At 34.7% G+C, this 22,220-nt stretch overlaps 3 protein-coding genes across 3 annotated transcripts; all 3 read right to left on the bottom strand.

The window, feature by feature from the left end:
* LOC133688694 (accelerated cell death 11-like) lies at positions 1 to 3,036 on the bottom strand. The gene is made up of 4 exons (XM_062108268.1): positions 2,704 to 3,036; positions 2,444 to 2,616; positions 593 to 738; positions 1 to 354 (listed from the first exon to the last, which is right to left on the bottom strand). The coding sequence occupies exons 1-4, from the start codon at positions 2,893 to 2,895 to the stop codon at positions 248 to 250; spliced, it is 618 nt and encodes a 205-aa protein (XP_061964252.1). The 5' UTR covers positions 2,896 to 3,036; the 3' UTR covers positions 1 to 247.
* Positions 3,037 to 4,588: 1,552 nt separating this feature from the next.
* On the bottom strand, positions 4,589 to 7,431 carry LOC133688134 (uncharacterized). Its single transcript, XM_062107522.1, has 3 exons — positions 7,272 to 7,431; positions 5,031 to 5,131; positions 4,589 to 4,957 (listed from the first exon to the last, which is right to left on the bottom strand). The coding sequence occupies exons 2-3, from the start codon at positions 5,122 to 5,124 to the stop codon at positions 4,812 to 4,814; spliced, it is 240 nt and encodes a 79-aa protein (XP_061963506.1). The 5' UTR covers positions 5,125 to 5,131; positions 7,272 to 7,431; the 3' UTR covers positions 4,589 to 4,811.
* A 1,057-nt stretch (positions 7,432 to 8,488) lies between these two features.
* Positions 8,489 to 19,211, bottom strand: LOC133688399 (protein SEMI-ROLLED LEAF 2). Its single transcript, XM_062107876.1, has 20 exons — positions 19,045 to 19,211; positions 18,478 to 18,760; positions 17,426 to 17,500; positions 16,686 to 16,801; positions 16,206 to 16,320; positions 15,958 to 16,086; positions 15,549 to 15,596; positions 14,664 to 14,866; positions 14,372 to 14,568; positions 13,913 to 14,205; positions 13,581 to 13,730; positions 13,066 to 13,485; positions 12,385 to 12,534; positions 11,819 to 11,894; positions 10,926 to 11,053; positions 10,519 to 10,719; positions 10,269 to 10,406; positions 10,043 to 10,165; positions 9,410 to 9,604; positions 8,489 to 9,123 (listed from the first exon to the last, which is right to left on the bottom strand). The coding sequence occupies exons 2-20, from the start codon at positions 18,622 to 18,624 to the stop codon at positions 8,959 to 8,961; spliced, it is 3,069 nt and encodes a 1,022-aa protein (XP_061963860.1). The 5' UTR covers positions 18,625 to 18,760; positions 19,045 to 19,211; the 3' UTR covers positions 8,489 to 8,958.
* Between the last annotated feature and the right edge of the window lie 3,009 nt (positions 19,212 to 22,220).

Below are 22,220 nucleotides of genomic sequence, written 5' to 3'. Positions count from 1 at the left end.
TTGCACCCAAAAGATATCATTGAATTTGTAATCTTTCGGAAAAATTGAACGATAGATATAGCTACAGAGTAATAACAACTCGGCTCCAGATATAGCTGTTTGACACCCTCATACCATTGCATGAGCAATTCAATAAAACATTAGTTTATGCCACCTGCAAGAATATTAACGTTTTTTTTTCTTTTTTTACCAGAGGAAAATGAAAAGGACAATCACAATAAATAGGATTTCAGTGGAATTACATTGTTCACCAATCTATACCCAATTCTCTGGAGAGGAAGAGTTTGTCAACATACATTATGACTGGCGCAGATGCAGCAACATAAATCTGCATTTGAATTATTGCCGAGCTTTCTGCAAAAACAAATGAAGAAATCAATACGAGTGACTCCTAAACACATAAGAGTGCCTGCAGAGAAGACACGATTTAGTTTGAAATAACCACGGGCATAATTATGGTGCGCCAAGTCAGATAGAAAGTGGATTGGAAAAAGAGGTTTTAATCCTCCCAGCATAATTGTTTGCACACCTTTCAAGAACATATGAGATATTGAATTCAGAAACAAGTGTTTGAAATGGTCCGAGCACTCACCATCTTCATTTAGCTTCTTTAAAAGTTGTGCTTTAGTAGGAAGGGCGTACATCCCTGCAGCAACAGCTTTTCTAATTGCCCACCCATGATGGGGAGCAAATACCTGTGCATAAGCCTTCGAAGCAGGGCCCTTCAAAGAATTTCCCCTGGCACAGGAATAACAGGAATTGTTAACCATCTTTTCAGCCATAAACAAAGACCATTAATCCAGAATCCAGGCCAGTCTGTATAAATCTACAACTATAATTTGCTCATTGTGGTCAGGAACTTGAATGTGTATTAATTAAGGTGAAACACAAGCATCACCGTCTACACACTGGATGTTTATTGAGGCATGCAGCTTATAAATCATCCAATCTATTGCTTCACACATCAAAAAGAACGGTACCAAGTCAACACCAAAACCTTTAAAAAGATGGCAGAGGGGGGGATCCGCTCCTTCCCGCATGAGGTACACTGACTATTCTCACCTTGGCACAATATGAGTATAATTGGAAGTAGGTACACAGCAAAGAAATGAGGGTTAAATACCCAATGATCCACAAGTGATTCAGGACAGAGACATTTGGCAAAACTAGCATTAATAAATCACTAAACCTTTACACAGTAACTAAAAAAACATGTTAATTTGAACCTAGGTTCAGAAATAAGTAGACTTGATTTGAAGACATGTGATGTATATCAGTTTCATCCTTAAGGAAAACAAAATCACGAGCTGAAATGGCAAATTGAGTGTTAAGTTGAAATTATACAATTGACCATTCCATATCACTAAAACATATGATCTATTACAACGACATTGGCAGGACATATCAGCTACTATGGAACGTCCCATTATGTCGGTTAGAAAGGCACTGGAATTGTAAGGTAGCTGAAAAAAACAAAATTTCCATCTAATGCAGGGAACTGAAACAAACAGATGCCCATACATAACACCGTCCACTGTGAGCACTAACCCAGGCAAAAAACACAATTTTATGAGCACATGAAACTAAAGCCCTGGACCATAACAACCTCCAGTTAAGCGAGCTCATCATCACAAATATAAAACTTAAGCCCCCTATCCCATTGTGTAGTGCCTAATCCTTTAGCCCCCAAAATCAGTTTCCCCAATTCACCATGAACAAATAAGATCAAAAAAGAGTTAACATGAAAAGAATCTAAAACACAACCACCATTTGCCTCCAATTTCTCCAGTTTATATATCAATTAATCAGTGAAGCAAATGCCACAACTGTTGTCTATATTCCTCTGCAATTGAGGACCAAATATGACTTTAAACCTTCACATGATCCTGTCAATTGGAACATCCTGCTATATTCTTTGTACAAATTTTAGCAGTACCCACCTTGATGAAAATTCAGTTGATTTTAAGACCAAATACTTGTAATAAACTTGCATATGATTTTAGAATTAATCACTTCACACAAACTAAAGGAAAAGTAACAAAACAGGAAGCTAGACATGCATACATACATTAGTAGGTTGAATTCTTGAAACCACAGCTCCTAACAGCTAAGACAGGCACATCAAAGTCAACAATGATCAAAACTTATAGAAACAAAACAACCCAAATCGAGTATGATCATCATCAACATTGAGCAGAAACCTAATACAACACCTCACAAGAAATCAGGCATCAATTCATATAACCTAGTGACCCCCAGTCTAACCACTAATATCCTTTAATCAAGACTTAATCATGGAATTATTCCTTTATTATACATGAAAAAGTGAAGCAACTCACAAACACAATTTCATCAGGTACTTGAAAAATTATTAAAACCCTGTTCATGTAACAATAACTATCTTCCAAAACGAAAGGCAAAAGAGAAAGTAATAGACACATACTCTGTAACCATAATCTGCTCAAACAACACCCTGACCATATCAAGACCACGCTTTACTCTCAAAAGATTTCTTGAATGACTCCCACCTTTTCTCACAGAATTCCTTTCTACATCCTTATCTAACACACTTTGCAATGTACCAATCGATTTTGATGCCTCTGCAAGATCATGCACCTGTTTGTTTGATTTTATCATCAAAAACACGAATTTAAACAAAAAAAAACATGGGTTTTTGGATATTGATAAAAATGAATGATTTACCTTGGCGACATAATCCATTTCGGCGAATTTAAAAGCGATACCTAAGCAACCGAAGAGAGGAGAAACGAGAGAACAAGCATGAGAAAATGGTGCCACTTCAACTTCTTGGGTTTGAGATTTTATTGTTGCCTCTAGTTCTTTAAAGGCTTCTGCGATCTTCTTCAGTGGCTTTTCAGTCTCCAGATCGCCCATTTTCTCAACCCTTTTCGTCAAAATCTAAATCTCTCCCCCTCGATTCTGGATTTGTTGATGATGGTGATGAGTTGTTTGTAAATTCTTGGTAATGCGGAGTTTTTATAGAGAATGAGGATTAAATTATATCTCAGCACTTATGCAGAATAAACTTATCCCATTTTTGCACTGAAAAGAAAAGAATATTCCATTTTCATCCTTGTAGTTTACAAGTTCTCAATACCAGTCCTCTAAGTTCCGACGAGCCTATGTTTTTCATCCGCGTGTTTAGAAATCTCTAAGAGGGAAATCTTATATTTAAAATCATTTAAGAATTAAATTTTAAATGAAATTTAATCTTTAAATATGATGTGAATTAGATATCAACTCTTTACCATTTCAAAATTTTTTAAAAAATTAATATTAAAACTAACTTTCTCAAAATATCTATCTAGTTCTTTTTTAAAAAAAAACCTTTGAAAAAATAGGATAAAATTAATAGGTGTAATATATAAAATAAAATAAAATAAATTTATATCTTTCAAACATGTAAATTCAACTTATTTATCAATTAATTTTAAATCAAACACTATAATTGAATTCAATTACAGTAAAAAAATTAGTTTCAAAATTGTTTTTGGTAAATAAAATGCGAGATCATGAGCTATTTCACATATCATCCAAGAAAATATTCTATTCACAGCATTTAGAGAGAAAAAATTATGATTATTCCTTCTCAAATTTTAAGTTACTCCCACTTCAAAAAAAAATTCAATTTTATCATGGTAAAAAAGCTACAATAAAAAGTGTTAACATGAGACTTGTAGTTTAGAATGCATGCAAGGTGATACAAGATGCGCACTTGCCATCAAATCCCCCTTCCTCTTTATGCAAGTTGGACATTGTGTGGATCATCGTACTCCACAGCCGAAAGGGAACAAGAATCTCGAGCATAAATGACAAAGATTATATCTTTAATTGATGCTATTTTTTGCATTTATTTTTTAATATTTTAAAATATGTTTCAATGTATCCTGTAAAGATTATTTTTTTAAATATTTTTTATTTAAAAATATATCAAAATAATTTTTTTAAAAAATATTTTTGATATTAATATATCAAAATGATTCAAAAACATCAATAATATAATTACACCGTATAGCCCTTAAAGAATAAAAATATTGCTTAAACTTGTGAAATTGTTTAAAGAATAAAAACATTGCTTAGACTTGTGAAATTGTATTAAAAAAGATACAAGTGGAGAAGGAGAAATCTTTAGTTCAGATTTTTTTCGCACAAAGCAAACCCAATCCCAGACAAAATAAGTTTCTTCTTCCTTGTAAAAGTTTCACATAATTTTATTTATTATTATTCTTTGTAGAGTAAGAATGGTATACGATTTCCTTTACCACCAATTAAAATATATCTATAAGACAGTGTTTGACAATGCGGTGCACTGTAGATGGCACCGCGGCTAAAACATTTTTTTGTGTTTTTACCAGTGAAACGTTGCCAAACAGTCACTAAGCTAAGGCATTCAGGCCAAACTTAACAGTAACCAGAAACAACCACAAAAGAAGATGAGGCGGGGCGGCAGAGATATTTCCCTCAAGTGCACGATCATGAATCTCAAGGCACGCACTATCTTTGATAATTGCCCCAGTCACCTTCATGGAATCACATACAAACCAAGGAAGGAATAGAAATGATGAAATTCTCTGAATTCTGTCACTTGACTTTTATTTAGATTTAACCATGACAGCATTGCTGACAAATCCCATATCCAGAAAACAAATAAAAACAAAAGGGCACAAGGGCCATTGCCATCAAAGCTAAAAGTGGCTGTGTCCAAGCATTCGAACCTCACTAAACATTATCGATGACAAAAATAACACACCAGCGAACTGAAACTGACATATCACAAGCTAAAATTGGATTCAAGAATCTTGGGACTTAACAATGAAATTCTGGCGAGTGATTGGATTCATCACCACTGGTGGCCCTCCGGTACGAGGCCATGCTTGAAATTTCTTGTCAGTCTCCTCCCACCATTCCTTGTTTGAGACTGTTCTGGGTGTGGTGCCTGGATTCAAAAAAAGTGACCTTAAATCATGGCAACAGAAAATAACTAAATCTTCAAGCCAGCTAAAATTTACCTCCAAATATCTTCTTGTCAGAAACAACATAGTCACAAACATATGCTATTGCAAATGATCCCACGAGAGCAGATACTATGTACTTGGTTGACATGTTCAAACTGTAAAGGAAAAAAAAAAAATTCACATGAGAGGGAAGTATTAGCACCTAAACAGATACCTCACATTCCATTACTTCAGTTATGAGAGCCTGGGACATATTTTTTGAAAAGAATTCAGGTAATTCAGAAATGTGAGTTTATAAAGAAGTATCCTGGCTGCTCCAAGAATGGAAGACTTTCTACAAAGCAGAAACTGCACAAATGAACTAGTAAAGATATTAATATCAGAGGTATTTATTCATAATGTGCTTCTATAGTGAGAATAACCATAAGAGATTGCCGAGCTAAAATTGGGGAATTAGAATAGAAGCAGAATTTTCAAGTAAGATATATTTTTGTGAATTTTTTCATGAAGTTGAAAATTTTGCAAGTTTGTGTCCTTGATAAGTTTACATCTTTTGTTTTTTCAGTAAAGTTTTAATATCCTTGGTAACATGTCAACACGCATAAGCATCCCAAGAAAATGTTTGCCAGTAAACAAAGTTGGTCCCGTAGAACAAGCCTGTCCAGTCCATGATTTTGTAAACAGAAGAAGCATGTAGCCATAAAAAATAAACAAAAAAACATGGGTGCGAATTGGCAATTAAGAGCTTGCTTCAAAAAAACTAGACTCGTAGTTTTCAGCGCACAAAGATTTGATTAATAACACAAAATTGTAACACATGGTAGCATAAAAAAGAAATGCATCTCCATATCAGATTGTGCCAAACGCAGCTCTAACTGGAAAACAAAACTACGACTAATCCCATATCACTGCAGGTAATCTTGATGATCAAAAGGATCTATGAGGAGCATCACTCATCCAGATGACCATCTATAAATGGGTCAAACATGTCATGGGAGTAAGACCTACATTCCTCTGTTCCCATGAATAGCTGTAGCCAACCTATCTAAGAGACTTTTTTTGGGAAAAAATATCCAAAACACATGTTGCAATTATGCACAAAAGAAAGTCAGATCAAACAAAGAAAGAGGCTCCATGCCACCACACCTATACAACAACAACAACAACAACAAAAAAACCCGAAGGAAAAAAAAAACCTCTCTAAAAGAAAGGATAATGTAGCAGTAATGTCAAGGAAACGAAGCCTAGGACACAGACCACATGAGGTCCACATAAAAATATTGCAGCGGTCTGTAACAGCATCCCATGGGTTCATGTTATGCCCAGGGAATAAAATAAAAATACATCATATAAAATAGCATCATCACATGAACAAAAATACCTATCATTCACATTTACCAGATTCTTAGCTATAAATTGGTCAAAACACCATGAAGAACTCCCATATGAACTAGATTGATATGCACACCGCATCTGATAAATGGAAAAGCATCCTAATACTTCAAATTGAGTGATAAAACGGTAGAAGGTTGAGTTAGGTTTTTGTTTGAACATACAGATTATTGGGAAGGAGGGAAAAAAAGAGGAAAAAGCACACCACACAGGACATGATAACATTAATCAATTAAAAAACTGACAGAAATGAATCCAAAAGCATTAGCTAGTTTTATAATTCCTCATTTTCAATCTAGTTTCCTGACATAAGAGACAACCAATCCCCTGTATGTCCACAACAGAAAAACACCATTATTATAAACAATCTCCTACAACACACTAAAGCTTGAACGGCAGAGACTTCCTATTTCCACTGCCACAGTAATATCAGCAAAAAACATTATCCTACCATTTTGCAAACTACAAACCCTCTCTTATTCCCTTACAGCATTTACATATCAAAACATTCACCAGTCAACACGCCCACGCCATTCATTAATCTTTTCAAAGCAGAAAACAACATGAACATGAACAGATTCGTACATAGCAAACCTTCTATCTCCTAGTAAAACCCCACAAATCCGTATCCTTCTAAATCATTATTTTTATACATTTCTCATGAACCCAGAACCCAAATCAATGAAAAAAACGACCCAATTGAAAATTCAAGATTTCACACAGTAATTCCTCTCTGTTTTGCACCAATTAGATTCAAATTTTAGATGCGACCCACTTCGTGCAATCTATTTAAAATCAAATTCAACAAAACGAAACCCTAATGAACCAAAAATCAAACGTTAAAAGATTATCCAAAGTCTCTGATACACTGTCTTTGGTTACCAAACAGATTGAGGAGCTCACCGATGGTGACGAATCAGCTAAGGCGATCTGGGTCCTCCTGCGGTCTGCTTGAAGCTTCTTACAAGGCAGATACAGAGGTTGCCTGTTTTTGTTTGTTTTTATCTCTTTACGTGTTGGGCTGAACTTGTTTGGTCCAGATTTTCTGTTTCTTTGCTTATTGGGCTAAGACGACGCAAGGGTTTTCTATATCTCTAATTAAATTAATTTTCTCATCAATTAAAAAATAATCACAAGACTATAAAATTTATAAAAAAATTAATTTTTTTATAACAATGCTTGAAAATTGATAGTTCAAGTTTGAAACTTTATGAAAAAAATTTCTTAACACATGCTTATAGAATGCATAATTATTTTAAATCTCATAGTTTAAAATTAACCAATACGATGAACATAAGAAATAATAATTATTAGATATTTTCAATGCATTATTTTCTCACTCACATGAAAATAGAATCTGCACTTGACTTAAGATTTGATCTAATTTAAAGCACAGATTACCGGATCTGATTTTGAATAAAAATTAAAAAAATAAAACAATTTTGTTTTAGATAAAAAAAAATTAAAAACCTTCTTAAATTGATTTGGTTAATTAAATTATGAATTAACATGTTAGACCATCTAAATTTAATTGTTTCAATATCTAAAATAATTTAAAATAATACATAGCTCGGATAAGTACAGAACAAATGGAGTTTACTGAATCAATCCAACAAGTAATTAGATTTAATAACTGATTTTACATGAGGAACGGAGCCCTCCTACGACTCTGAAAATACTTTCAATTTCTCATCATGTTTGATATTAGTTTTCAGAAGTGAGAAACCAGAAGTGCAAAGAGAATAAAATTAAAAGAAACTAAAAGGCTTCCACTTTTATTGTACATTTATTACCATACACATAAATTCATTTTCCCAGTGGTGAATTGGAATAGTGAAATTATAATTTTTTTTAATTTTTTTATTGTTTTTTTTACCTTATTTTTTTATTTTCCCCCGATTATCAAATTTATTTTACTTTTTAAAAAATATAACCATAAAAAAAAATCCAATCCGTAGCATAATACAAGCAGACCTGGTTGAAACCAAGTAGGATTTTGGTTTGGTTTTCAGGAGTGTCACTTGTGCAGCAACAGAAGCCAACTATGCATGGCTAACCATGCTAGAGGGATTGGACTAGGAGACAATGCATAGTTTTCGGTATCTCTTACTATGAATACATGGAGGAAGAACAAGTGAAGTTGATTTCATTAAATAGGCTTGATATCGCAAAATAGTACACATGATCAAGCAGAGAATTTACACACACATTCATCATCATTCAACGATGGACATTTAAAACATATTACATTCTTTAAAACTCCAAGCGGAATCCAAGCACTATTGCAGGACCACTGGGCAAGAAGCAAATGGTAAGGCACCTTCCTCTTGCAGTCACTGCCAAAAATATTGAGATAATAGAAACAAGAAAGGTAAAGAATGAAAGAATTGAATGTGACGAAAGTAACCAACATCAACCAATCTTGTTCACATCACTGACTTCTTGTAACACTGACAGAATATGAGATATATACGTTGTGACCAACATCAACCAATAAATTCTTGTAGCTGTATGGCCTTTGAGCTTTGAGCTGATTGATCAATTGATTCTTGACTAACCAGAAGAATGTGCTTCTCTTACTTCTTTACGATCAACAGCCAGCAGCTTTTAGGAAGTTATCAAAGGGGCTTGATGCTGGTAGCCTGAAGAAGTTAGGCTGATGTTGATACTCTGTCGCGCACTGCATTTGAACAGTGCCAATTGGCGGTATTTGTGGGCTTGCAATAAGATTTTGGTCAAGGAAAGGATTGGTAGCCTGCATATTTTTCAGTTAGCAAAGGTGAGGGATTTTCTCATGCTGATCAATTCAGCATGCCAACGCATTGAAAACTGTCAAGGCTAAGCGTCATAGAATGTAATGAAATGTAATGTAGTATAATCATAAAATCACATGCACATGGAGATCATAAAATCACATGCACATGGATGATAAGTGAAAATAAATGCATAGCTAGTGTGTCATGCGAGTATGTCCAGGTTGAAATTTCATGAAGAAAACACAACCATCTGAACCCAAAATCAGCATAAGAATAAGATATTACCTTCCTCGCCTTGTCATCATATTTCTGAAAGGGGACATTCATCAAACTCTCCTGTCTCAATTGGACACTCATCACATGAGACATCTTCTGTTGCTTTCCCATCTGAAGTGTTTCGCAATGGTGAGCCATTTCCTTATAAGACACATCAGGTGCAGTTACAGACAATCGTCCAACTTGGTGTGTCGTCTCTAAGACCTGCACACATAAATCATCTATCTGTGATCGTGCTTTTTACTATTTTTTCCTTTTTCCGCATAATTGCAAGATTTCAATGTGTTAGCTCGAAGATGAGTCCCAAACCCAAACCATTAGGGCCATGAAAAGTAAGGCCTCAAGAGCAGAGAAGACTGAATACTATAAATAACTTGTAATGAGAAACCAACCAGAATTGTGAATTTTTAGTTATAGCATCAACAAAAGCCTGCGTTGCACTTCTAAAAGCAAATAGCTCTTAACTAGAGAGCATGATATAGGCAACATACTGATTCTAGAAGTTGATTGAATACTATAAATAACTTGTAATGAGAAACCAACCAGAATTGTGAATTTTTAGTTATAGCATCAACAAAAGCCTGCGTTGCACTTCTAAAAGCAAATAGCTCTTAACTAGAGAGCATGATATAGGCAACATACTGATTCTAGAAGTTGATTGACGCTCAACAGGTTGGTGGCTTGGAAGAAAATTTCTGTGGTCTGAGTGGTTTGACCTTCCATTGAATCTAGAAAAACATCATCTACTGTAAAAAGTGGAGTGCCCTGCGAAACAAAAACAAGATGACGCAAGCGCCAATTTTATTTTTTTTCTGAGAATTCAAGTCCCAAGTATTAATAGAAAAGAAAAATAGTGAAAGGCATTTACCTCTACAAGAGAGTTATCTTTGGAATTAACTTGATCTATTTGATTTGGAGTATCCATAAACAACTGGGCTCCCAAAGGACACACATCATCAGGTAAGAATTCGTCGAGGAGCTTCTCCTGTTTAGCAGATAATTCAGACTGTAGAGAACAAGTCACTGTTTAATGCATAGCAATCACACAGTGATAAATTTACAGTAAAAGCACTAAATGACAGCCAAAAATACTTGAATAAATCAGATAAATGCTTTACATTTGCCAAATTTGCCAAGCTCTTAGCAATCTCAGCAGCAAAGAATTCCCTGCTTTGGTTCCCAGTAACATCTATCTCTGAAAGGGATTTTAAAGCTGAACTATCATCGTCCTTAGATCCATAAACAATTGCGGGGTGGCCAGAATCTGTAGTCACAGCCTCTAACTTGCGGTCTTCAACTAAGCGCAAAAATGGATCAACCTGATACAAGCATGAGACTGCGTCAAAAACATAAAGTTCATGGTTATATGTCACAAAGCACGTGAAAGCAACCAGAAAAAGTCATTTGTTTGTGACACTAGAAAGCATAATCCACATTTAAATATAAAAGCTTCAAGCAGATGCTGAACGGATGTGTTCAAGGTGAACCAATGCAAGTGCAACTTAATCAGCAATGACACACATACCATTTTTTCTGTAAGCACCACCTTGGTACAATAAATAAGCGGAATAATATTGAAAGCTTTTGATGAAAAAAGAATCATCGAAGTTGCCAGAGTAAAGAGGGACCTGCGGCGTGATGGTGAGAGTGACTCTGCAATAACAGCAAGATTGTGGCTTCAATTAAAGAGATGATGCCCAATGAACACAAATTTTTAACATGTTCATGCTACTTGACATGATAATTAGCATGAAAATGGTTGGAAAATAGCAGGAAAAACTGAACAAGATTGAATTCAATTGAACCCCAACCACTTATTCAAGAGGACTGTATTCTAATTACACAAAATTTTAAAACTGAAGCTGCAGCATTTACTTTCAGCAAAACATCATGGGACTCAGCATTCACCCTGTATGCACTGATAAAATTCATCCACCTCCGCAGTAATCAAATCTGTAAGTTAAGAAACAACTCAATTTTTCTTTTAATTATATGGATGGAATACATAGGCTTAAGATTTTCCTGAATGACCTACCAAAAATATTTGTGAAAAACAATTCAGATTCGTGAAAGCTTCATCCATGCTCCTAAGAACCTATCAACCTTTGTTGTGCTTAGTCCATCACAATTATTTCCACAAATACCCTTCATCATTAAAATACTACAAAAACTAAAAATGCTTTACTATGTCATCATCTCAACCACAAGCCAATCATATTATCTAGGAGATTCATTTTGAAATTCAAAAGTTTCATCTTAGTCTACTTATTTTCACTTCACTCATCTGATTTATGCAACTTTGTTGATCTTGGATATAGATAATACACAAAGTATGTCATCTTCTAGTTTTGATAGAAACTCAACTAGGTTCAATAACACAAAACAACATTCCACAAAACAATAACTCTGGGAACTTACCTTCTTGCTTAAGAGCAATGTTTCTCAAGGAAAATGCAAGCTGAAAACTTCTAATCAAAGCCTCATCACTAGAATTCTGTGGAACAAGATAAAATGTAATAGAACTAAGAAACTAACCACAAAAAAAGAGGGGTAAAAGAGAAGATAGAGCCTTTGTAGAAATAAACAACAGAAATATTCTGCACAACCATTCATGATCAGTGACACATAATTGGTGAAAACAATTCAAGTCTTAAGAAACCTAAATTTGCATCACTTCACTTCTCACAAAGCCTATCAATGATTAAATTTTGTGGATGCTGTATCTTGTAAATTAAAGTCCATGAGAAAATTGTGGTATGCAGTGGTAGTTAGAGTTTATCTCAAGGACAGTAAAATACTTTGCAATAAAAATAAACCTGCTTTAAGAATTTTTTTTCATATCTGGTTAGAGAAATGACAAGCTTAAACATCGATGGTAAACACAAATAGAGATATCAAACTACAATAGGCAATTGCTATAGCTTGAAACTGTTATTATCACTGGTGCAAATTCAAATGCTACTATCAATACATTAAGAAATTACCTTGGTTCGAGAGAATAGCAATACCAGGCTATATGTATGAGCAATTGCTTCATAGTTTTGGGGTGTATTTGCAGGAGAAATGGACTGTGTCCAAATCGATGAAAGCAAGAGAGAGATCTGGCGGCTACTCAACCTTAGAGAACCAGCCTCCTGAGTTTCAACCAACACAGAAGATTCAGATACAAATTAATGATGGACTAAACTAAGACAATTTTAATAACCAATTGAAGAGTTGATTATTTTTGGTATCAAAGCTAGTGATTATACATTGAGTAGGGACAGCAATTCCTACATCTGAAAACCACTTTTTGTATCGGCCATAATATACATGTATAAAGATGCATCTCATGAATTAAGTCCCTGCCGGTCCAGAATACAGTATTTTAAGTATCTCCAAGCAAATTCTTGTGCTCCTTTCTAAAGCCATATTGATGAATTGAACACTAGCTTATTTTACAAGAAAAAGACATAATTGGATGTCTTCTGCATAAGCAGTGAGGATCATGCTGAATTCTTTGTGCATAGTTTGGATCACATTATGAGGATCATCCTATAATGCGTAGGCAAGGAAGAAAATTGTAACAGACACAACCCACTAAATTTAAGTGGTTACACTTGAAATTTGACCCAAATGGACAACTACAATTTATAAAATACTAAGTTGACATTGTCAAAACTTACAGTTTCCTTATTTAAGATGTTCACGGGATTCTCATCTGATGTTGAGGGTACATTAGGATTTTTCATGCTGTGTACTCGACTTGTAGATGACTTCAATCTAGCAAGGATCCCATTATTGATTTGTTCACCTTCAAGGACATTATTTTTGTTGTCTTGACAGACATTTTCCCTGGTGGAAGTTTTATCCCTTCTTAGCTTGTCAAAAAGAGCAGCTGAAGAAGAAAAGACAGAGACAGTTCTTGATAGAGTCCGTGAAAGATCAGAGCCTTTATTTGACCCAGGATTAGTTGAGGATGGACGAGGCGAAACTGAAGATGGCACAAGAACAACAGAAAAGATGCGGTGAGCTCCAACTCGTGTTTCATGGTCAGGATGGACCATAGCTGGAAGTAACTGATGAAATAAAGTTTCAGGGAATGACTGAAATAAAGAAGCGAAGTATATTAGATAAGATACAGAAATGAAGGTACTCAAATAATCTAAAATATTCAAATAGACCATGACTTTGGCTTTGCCTTGTTTTGATATGACAAATTTGGTAATGAGGCAACAATTTGAGCTGTACGATAAACAGTGGAAATCGTAGTTCTGGCTATAACAGTAACATTCGAGATGTTTTCCAACATCACAGCCATAATGTCAAGGATCGGGCCTGCATCTCCAACCTGTTCACCAGTAGTATCCAGTTTTTTTCTATTAGAAAATTCTGAAGTAATCGATAACTGTATAAAAACATTTACAGCACACATAAAATGAAATTTTATATTACTTCAAATAGAAACACATTTTTAAAAGTCAAAGAAGCATCACACCAAGTTAAGTAAAAGCTAATGGAGATGAGTGTCACCTTATATGCTAACTCAGTAAGGCATTTATCTACCACTTCTCTAAAGTTTTTGTTCCAGTTTTTTATTTCAGCTCCCAGATTGGCATCATCAAGTGAGCAGTGTATGCTTTTCCGCAAATGACGCATGACATCACTTACCGCACCAATTATTGCCAGAGAAGGGTCAACCTTGGCATGTTCAGCAAGGGCAGTGGTAACCTCAACAATATCGAGCTGCATGCTGGGTTCTTTAAGGACATTTTTGTGATCGAGATGTTTAATCAATATGGACAGCAAAACATGTGTATTTTGCCCTAGAACATATTAAAAAAAAAATCAAAATAGCATGATTAGTCTTCCATCAAACCACAATTAAAATTGGAAGAGCACATAAATAGCATGCTTCATAAAATTAAATGAAAGGGAACAAAATACTGTTTTAGGAATACCAATTGAACAGTTAAAAGATTGCTTAAATACCAGAATTATCCATTAAAAACTGCATATCCTTTAAGACTGGTAAGGCAAGACCATTTTCAGGAGACCATAAATTTCCATTATCGAAGTATCGGAACAAAGATTCGAGAACACGCCGAATTGTTGTAGCCTCCTTCCCTAACTTCGCCATGTTATGCAAGCAAACCCTGGACCAAAAGCAGGGGTTACGGGCCTCTTCTCTGCCAAACCAGAAGAATGATGAATAACTATTAGTTGATGACTAAAATACAATAAACTATGTCTTCACCAAGAAAATATTGTGTCAAGAGATTACGCTGTCATATTTACTTCGCCTCTTTCATTCACAATTGTCCTCCAAGAAGGAACCCTTGCAATGACCTCTGGCAAAGGAGTAGCATGCCCCTCATTTTTCAGCACTTCTTGCACCCACCGATTCTGAGGACCTGGTTTGTCAGTATCGAGGTTCTCTGAAATCCTCTTAGGACCTCCATAATTTTCCAAGACAACTGAAACTATCTGTTTAATCATATGAATAGTATTAAAAAAAAAGTCAGGAGTACACTAAACAATGGTTTATATTTGTACTCAAAAAGAAAAAAAAATGAATGAGCTGAAACGTAGGTCATATTATTTAAATTATAAGGAAAAAAAGAGAAATAATAAATATGCACATCAATGAGTTTGTGTTAAAATGCTCAACTGCAGGGACTTCCTTGAATAGCTTCTACAGTAAACTGTGTGCACATGAATATGCTTATCGGTGTTATTGCATTGTGCAAATGGTAAAGATATTGTTCTTCTAAGCACAAGCATGCGTGTTCAAGTCTTGAGGGCAGTCACTTCAGGTTAAGATGTCAAAGACAGACCTCTCTCAGTGAAATAGGAAAGTTCATGTGCAGATTTGAGCTGCCTCAGTTACCACACTTTTTTTTTTTTTTTCTTTTGTGCATGTATGTCCATATATAAGACTTATCTAACTAAACAAACATCAGCCAAATTAGCAAAGTAACAGCCAACAGACTGACTAAAGACTTGGTCATGTTGGAAAACTATGGACAAGTTGCAAAGCACATTTGGATATAATTAATTATTTTTCAATTCTCAGGGAGAAATATGGAGAGCATAATAAGAGGTATCAAAATTTGTCATGTGTAGGTAAACTAGCAATGAATCCAAGACAGTCCCAAAATCTGCTTACATTGTCGAACTCCACTGAAATATGAGAGTGTTGACCCATAAACCAAATCTACAAACACAAAAGTCAAAAAATTGTCCATTAGCATAAGAATGATTGAAATGTTATGTAATAGTACTAGAGAGTGTGTACTTATATAACAGACAAAGAAATCCTTCCCCTGAGACCACTGGCTCTCAGAACAATTTTGAAACCAGAAAGACTCACACAATGGTCATTGGTCAGTCAAGGTGCATCTAGAATTAAGGAATAATCACATTTGACAAACTTGCTGGCTACAGTAAGATTCAAGATATGCCTCTTTTATCAGGATCTCCCATTGTTCAATGTAAGCGAAGTGTCAATGATTTTGGAAGGATCATAGTTCCACATTTTGAAGAAAATAAGTATTAAAATTGGGTAAAAAGGGTACCATAGAAGAAAGGGCTTGCAGCCCAGCTGCACGTAGACTTTTTTCCCTTTCATCCTTTCCCTCTTCTTGAGTAAACTGACAGAGTTTTGGAATAAATCCTTCTAAGTTAAACATGAAAGTTCCGTCATTCTGCAAAATTCAGCTATAAGAGATAAGTTTGAAGGTTCCTCTGCACAGAAAACTGAAAGCTCAACCACAAATTACCCCTGAACATGATGTTGAGTTGCTAAGTAACCAATAGCACCTACCTGGTTATTTACAAAATCAAACAGAGTCTCGCATCCTATAACTTGAATGTCATCCTGCCGTGTTTGATCCAACAGAGTATTAATGATGCTCAGTAAGCTACTTGCAAACAGAGGCCTGTGAAATGGTCCCCGATCATGAACACACCCACATAGTAGAGGTGAGAACAAGGAAAGCCAGTACAGATGCTACAATATTTACTCAAGGTCTGATGAAATAGTGAGTGGAAAGAAAAGAACATTGTCCTAGCTCTTAATCATACAGCTAGGGTTAAAAATACTTGAATTCTCAATAAGGACTGTTGTCCCTTTTTTCTACAAGTGTGATTTAAGAAAGCTTAAACGGGTAATAGTAGTGGTTTATATAGTGCAAAAGAAAACGTGAAAGAACCCATATAAACAACGAAAACAACAATGAGATTTTAGAAATGCAAATATTGCACAACCCACAAAAGAAAGCATAACGGAGGGAGATAAACTCACATTTGCTCCTTGCAAGTGATCAACAATTTCCTGTAAATGCACATCACAATTTTTGCAGATTGAAAGTTCTCGATTCTCAGTTCCTTGTAACACCTTTGCTCAAGAGAGCTCGTGATCTGATCACAAAATTTGCAGCCTCCATTAATCACAAAACAACCATAACAGAAGGGAAAGAGTGAGAAAGAAAGAGAATCGATATGATTTTTCATGCAATAAAAAAGTCTGACGTGAGCAACATTAAAAACACAATCTCATTCCAGCAAAATAAGAGGGGAATGGAGATGAAAGAGGTAAGATAAGAAGAAACCGGCAAGAAAACATCCTATGATATCAATTTAGACGTGCCTCCAGTGTACTGATGGGAAATACAATCATTTATGTGTGCATCTGGTTCAGCACGTTTTATGTCTCTTGACAAAGAATAACTTAATCAAACAACTAACAAGAGAAGGGTACAAGAAGAGACACAAACTCTCACAAACACTAGTTCCATAATAAACAAACAAATGAAACTTGGCTGATGCATGTTATCTGACTTCATGATTTCCAACAGAAGTAACACTTTTTTTAGCAGATACTATTTTTCAATCATGCAGAAAGAATTATGGCCAATATTAGCTAAAATCCCACCTTCTTTTAAGAAATAAAGATATCCATGATCATCAGGAGTTTCCAAAATATTAGGCCTGTATCACACAACTATTGCATTAATTTGAGGTTTATATGAGACAAAACTATACCTTTGGGATACGGAGAGGATTTTTAGCAGCATATTCACATAGTTTTCCAATCTTCCGATCATTTGGTCCTTCCTCCTGTCATTAAATGTGGTGTTAACAAACAAATGACATTAAACATCGAATCACCCCACTGTTGAACAAATGAAAATTTTCATATGCATTATGCTTGCTTGATGAAACCATATTTTCAAAGAAGAGCCAGAAACTGTAGCGGCTTAAGATTCATCATCTTTATGCAGGAAGTGCTTGACTGGGGAAGTAAATCAAAAGGGACAGCAAAAAAAATTCAGTTTCAATTTACTAGAAAGAAAGATGACTGATGGTGTGGAATCAAAAAAATTCAACAACAGAAAAAAAGAAGAACGAGGTTTTCTAAAAGGGATTTGTTGTGGTAGAGGGAAAACAAGTTGTTGAGTCTTAAATGGTTACCTTAAAAGCCATTAGGGGATTCAATATCGCCCCAGGTCACAAAATTGCTCCAGGATCATTGGTACAAGATCTTAATGAAATCTCTTTGTGAATGCTTAAAAGTACAAGTTCTAATACCTAAAGAAAACACAGACCGTCTAGGATTTGGATGGTAAAATCTTACTTGCATATTCCAAGTTCTTGTACATCTTATTTGTTATGTTAAGATTTTATCAAAAATGATACATTATTTGCAACCAGTGACATGATGCAAGGTTGATGCTTGTCTTTTAAACATTCTTTTTTTCATATTAAGCGATCATGTGCTGGCAGCTGCGACATTGACATGGTATGATTCCAATCAATGCAATACTAACTACAGAAAGATGAACATTTTCTGTCTCTGGGAGACAATCAGCTAAAAGAGGGGAAAAAGAAAATGCACACTCCAAATTGGAATGCCACATTATAAAGTATAACTAGCTTATTTTCTGAATGCTTTAAACCTGTCTTCATATAGATTATCCAACAAATGCAATGATAGCTCAGAAACAATAAATTATCACCAACAACTTGCTATTATGAATAAACATACCAAATGTGAAACAAACATGTTAAAAGAAAACAATGTAAAGAATGCTAACCTGGTTTCGAGGAAAAATATCTGCAATCAGCTTCTTATATCTCTTGACAGGTTGTCTGGACCTTGCCCTCATCGCAGGGCAAAAGAAACAAAGGCTGCCACATGCAGGCATTACTTGCCTTGAAATTACACCCGAAATCGCGCTCATTTTGGATTCCAAAAATTTCCCTCAAAATTGTGCTTTCTTTCCCCTCTAAACCGTGCAGATACTCAAGATTTTGGCAACAAGAAGGGAAAGAAAGACTCGAAACTCAACTGGGTACCCTTCAAATTCAATGGCCAACCTGTGCTGGAAAAATTACAAATTCAACAGAAGGGGTTCTAAAAAATGACTCAATACTCAACAACCATGCAGAACAAATTCGGATTCCGCTAGGAAAACAATGTGGATTCAAATTCAGGAAAATGGATTACAACAACAGCAAAACATGGATCAAAATCATTAACCAATAACAAAATTATGATGAACTATCAACATTCTTAAAGATAAATAAAACTAACCAAAGGGGTTGTGAGAAATGAAAATTCAAAAATATATCAATAATCAAACCATGAAAATAAACTATACCTCGGAGCCAAGAAACAGCTTAACAGAAGCTGGAAATCTCTCTAAAGTCTAAGCCATGTAAAAAAGGCACCGAACTTCCAGCATTGTCCAAGCCACTCAATTTAATGTCTGTCCTCTCTTTCTTTCTCTCTCTAAAAACTAAACTAAAGAAAAAAGAAAAAGAAAAATCTTTGTACCATGAGCCGGCGCCATGTCAAATAAAAAATAAAAAAATGATTGAAAAGTTCCGCACGTTCATAAACGGCATTCCATGCGGAGCCGACGTGCCAGTGAATTATACCAGCAAAGTATAACTTGGTCCTTAATATTTGATAAATTTGTAAATTAATCTTTTTAGTTCAAGAACTTGTATGTTAACCCTGGATCAACTTTAATCAAAACCGTAAAAAAGATCTACCTTTTATAATTTCTAGTCTCAAAATGTCCCAAAAAAATCAAAGGTTTTGTCTTTTATCTTGGTATCAATCTCTTATCTCCGATGATTTTTTGTAACTTGATTTCTTATCTTCGAAAACATCGACAATTAAAGTCAACATATGCAATACTAGTTAACCACTTAATTAGCATGAACTCATTTAAGCTACCCAACATTGCTATTGTCTCCTTCTGACCTACATAATAGTAAATGAAATGTGGCCTCGAACCAACCTTTTATTAACTTTTTATTCTTTTTTTTATATATAAATCATTTTTTTTGTGAATTACTATCAATTCTATACTTGAAGAGTGTTATTGTAATCGCTATATGTAACGAGTATTATTGACAAGGCTAGGATAAGGAATCATTTGAAGAGCAAAAATATTATGGATGAAAAATAAACACGGAAGCCATTATAGTTAAGAAGCCTCGTTGTTATGCTCTTGATAGCCCATTATATCCTTTGTTAATTATTTCACTTCATCAAAAAAATGTACATCTTTTAAATTTAATAGCAAATCTAATATTATTAAATATTTTGATTAAGTTTTGAATAGTTGCTTGATATGTGCTTAACCAATGGAAGGACTGAGTCGTAAATCTAGAAACATAAAAATTAAACACACGGTGTTTTCTACAAGAGGGACTAATTTGTTATCTTTTAAAAACCATAAGGACCAAGTTAGTACTTCACCTCTGTCTCTGTTTCTTGTTTTAACGAATTACTAAAAAACGTGCTGTCATGACAGTTAAAAATTTTGTATGGTTTTTTTTTTTATGTTCTGTTCGGTCCTCCGGTTCGCCGTTCTATACGTTACAGATACGATTATGCTCTGGTGCTTGCGAGGAATTTCTCCTTGCCCCGTCCTTTTAGCCTTCGAAAATGGCAACCAGATCCCATATAATCAGAAAATGGGTCTGGTTCAGTGCTTAATTGTTTGACTTGTTTCATTCCTGTTCTGATTTTGATTCTCTATGTGCTTTGACTTGTTTCATTCCTGTTCTGATTTCGATTCTCTATGTATATGCTTGTCATCCTCACGATGCCTTACCTGCTTACTGGGCTTGCAGGATGCTCAGTGGGCCGTGATGAATAATCATGGTGCACGCAAGCTGACCCGGACACCCTACAATAATAATAAAAAAAAGGAAATAAAGTCTTGTTGGATTATTGATGCAGTGTGTGGTTATTATATCAGGTAAAAAAAATAAAAATAATGAAAACATAAAATACATTTTGTTTTGTGTTTTTATTTTAAAAATATAAGAAATCACTTTAAAACTATTATAAAAACAATTTTATTCTTTATTTCTCCAACCAGATTTTTGTTTATCCTTTTGTCTTGGACACTAGCAAAAATTATACTAATAACTAAAAAAAATAGAGTTGATTTAAATGTTTACATTAATAACAAGCTAGATTAATATATTTTTTTAATCATTTAAATATATACTATGTGTCATAGCTTAATGGTTAACACATGGAAATAATATTAGTTCACAGGTTGAAGACGTAGAGGCGCCATTTTTTTTCTTAGCTTAAAAAAAAAGTTAATATTTTATTTTAATCATTCATGTTTATTTTTATTTTATTTATAAAAAAATTTTGATAACTTGTAAAAAAAAAAAATTAGTAAGGCGTGTGGGCCTTCCTCAAACTTATATGCCTAGCTTTTTAGGCCAAGCTTAACCAATCATGACTGAGTTTTTTTTTTAGTCATGTTATTTTTTTTAATTCATCATTTAAAAAGGAATTTATTTAATTTATTTTTTAATATTAGGTTAATAAAAAATTACTTTTTGTAATTATTTTATGTTATAGTAAAATAAAAATAAAACTGGCCAAGTTAAGTTCACAGTCACGGATTTGGTGAATTTACTAAATATTAGTAAGAGAATTGGAAAAGAAATTTGTTCAGCACGAAGTGAAAATGTAGGTGGATAAACTATTTTTAAACCGAATGGCAAAAGAGTCTTGATTAAAGGTCATAACCATTCTGTACTCCAAAGCAAAACTCTAAAAATGATTAATAAGAACATATTCATTGCTAATGAAACATAAGGATTAGATGGCCATCTCTTTAAGGAGCCCTTTGAAATGGTACTCAAGTGCCTTGCAATTCGTAGCTAGCCAGCAACTTCCACTGCTCTTGACAACTCATATTAATCAACTTTTGTACGAGTGAGAGAAAAACTCAATCTTGATTTCATTAACTTTCCTGTTAAAAAAGAGAGGAGCAGACAATTTTCCATTTGTTACTTCAACTTCAGGCATTGTAGGCTGGCTGTCTTTGTGATGATTCACTGCCCCAAATTTAGTACCTTCATTCAACCAGTATATTTCAAGTAGGTTCCACAAGATTGTCTGCAAAGCAAAGATTAGGTTGAAAGGACTGATTACATTGATGAATATGAGTTGCTTCTGCCTAAGATGCTTAAGAAATGGAATGTGAGCATGCAACCAGCCATCCACTCGTTATGGCAGAAAAAAAAAAGCTAACAGATAGTCACGGCCACTTCTTTCCATATATGGTGACCTAAGCTGCTATCCATAATCCATATCGCGAAGTTGTTCACGTCAATGCATCTTCAGACCAAGGAGGACATCGGGGCCTACCACCTTCCCTGCTCCAGGTCTGGTCCCTGACAACTCCCAGACTTGGCCGTCGGCACCCATTTTGTTTCCAGCTACAAAAGTTCTGGGAAATGGATGCATATACAAACTCGCATGCTCCCCAGTCCTCATTTTTTATTTTCT

Source organism: Populus nigra, chromosome 3, assembly GCF_951802175.1.
Source record: "Populus nigra chromosome 3, ddPopNigr1.1, whole genome shotgun sequence".
NCBI lineage: Eukaryota > Viridiplantae > Streptophyta > Magnoliopsida > Malpighiales > Salicaceae > Populus > Populus nigra.
This window is presented reverse-complemented; position numbering and strand designations above follow the sequence as displayed.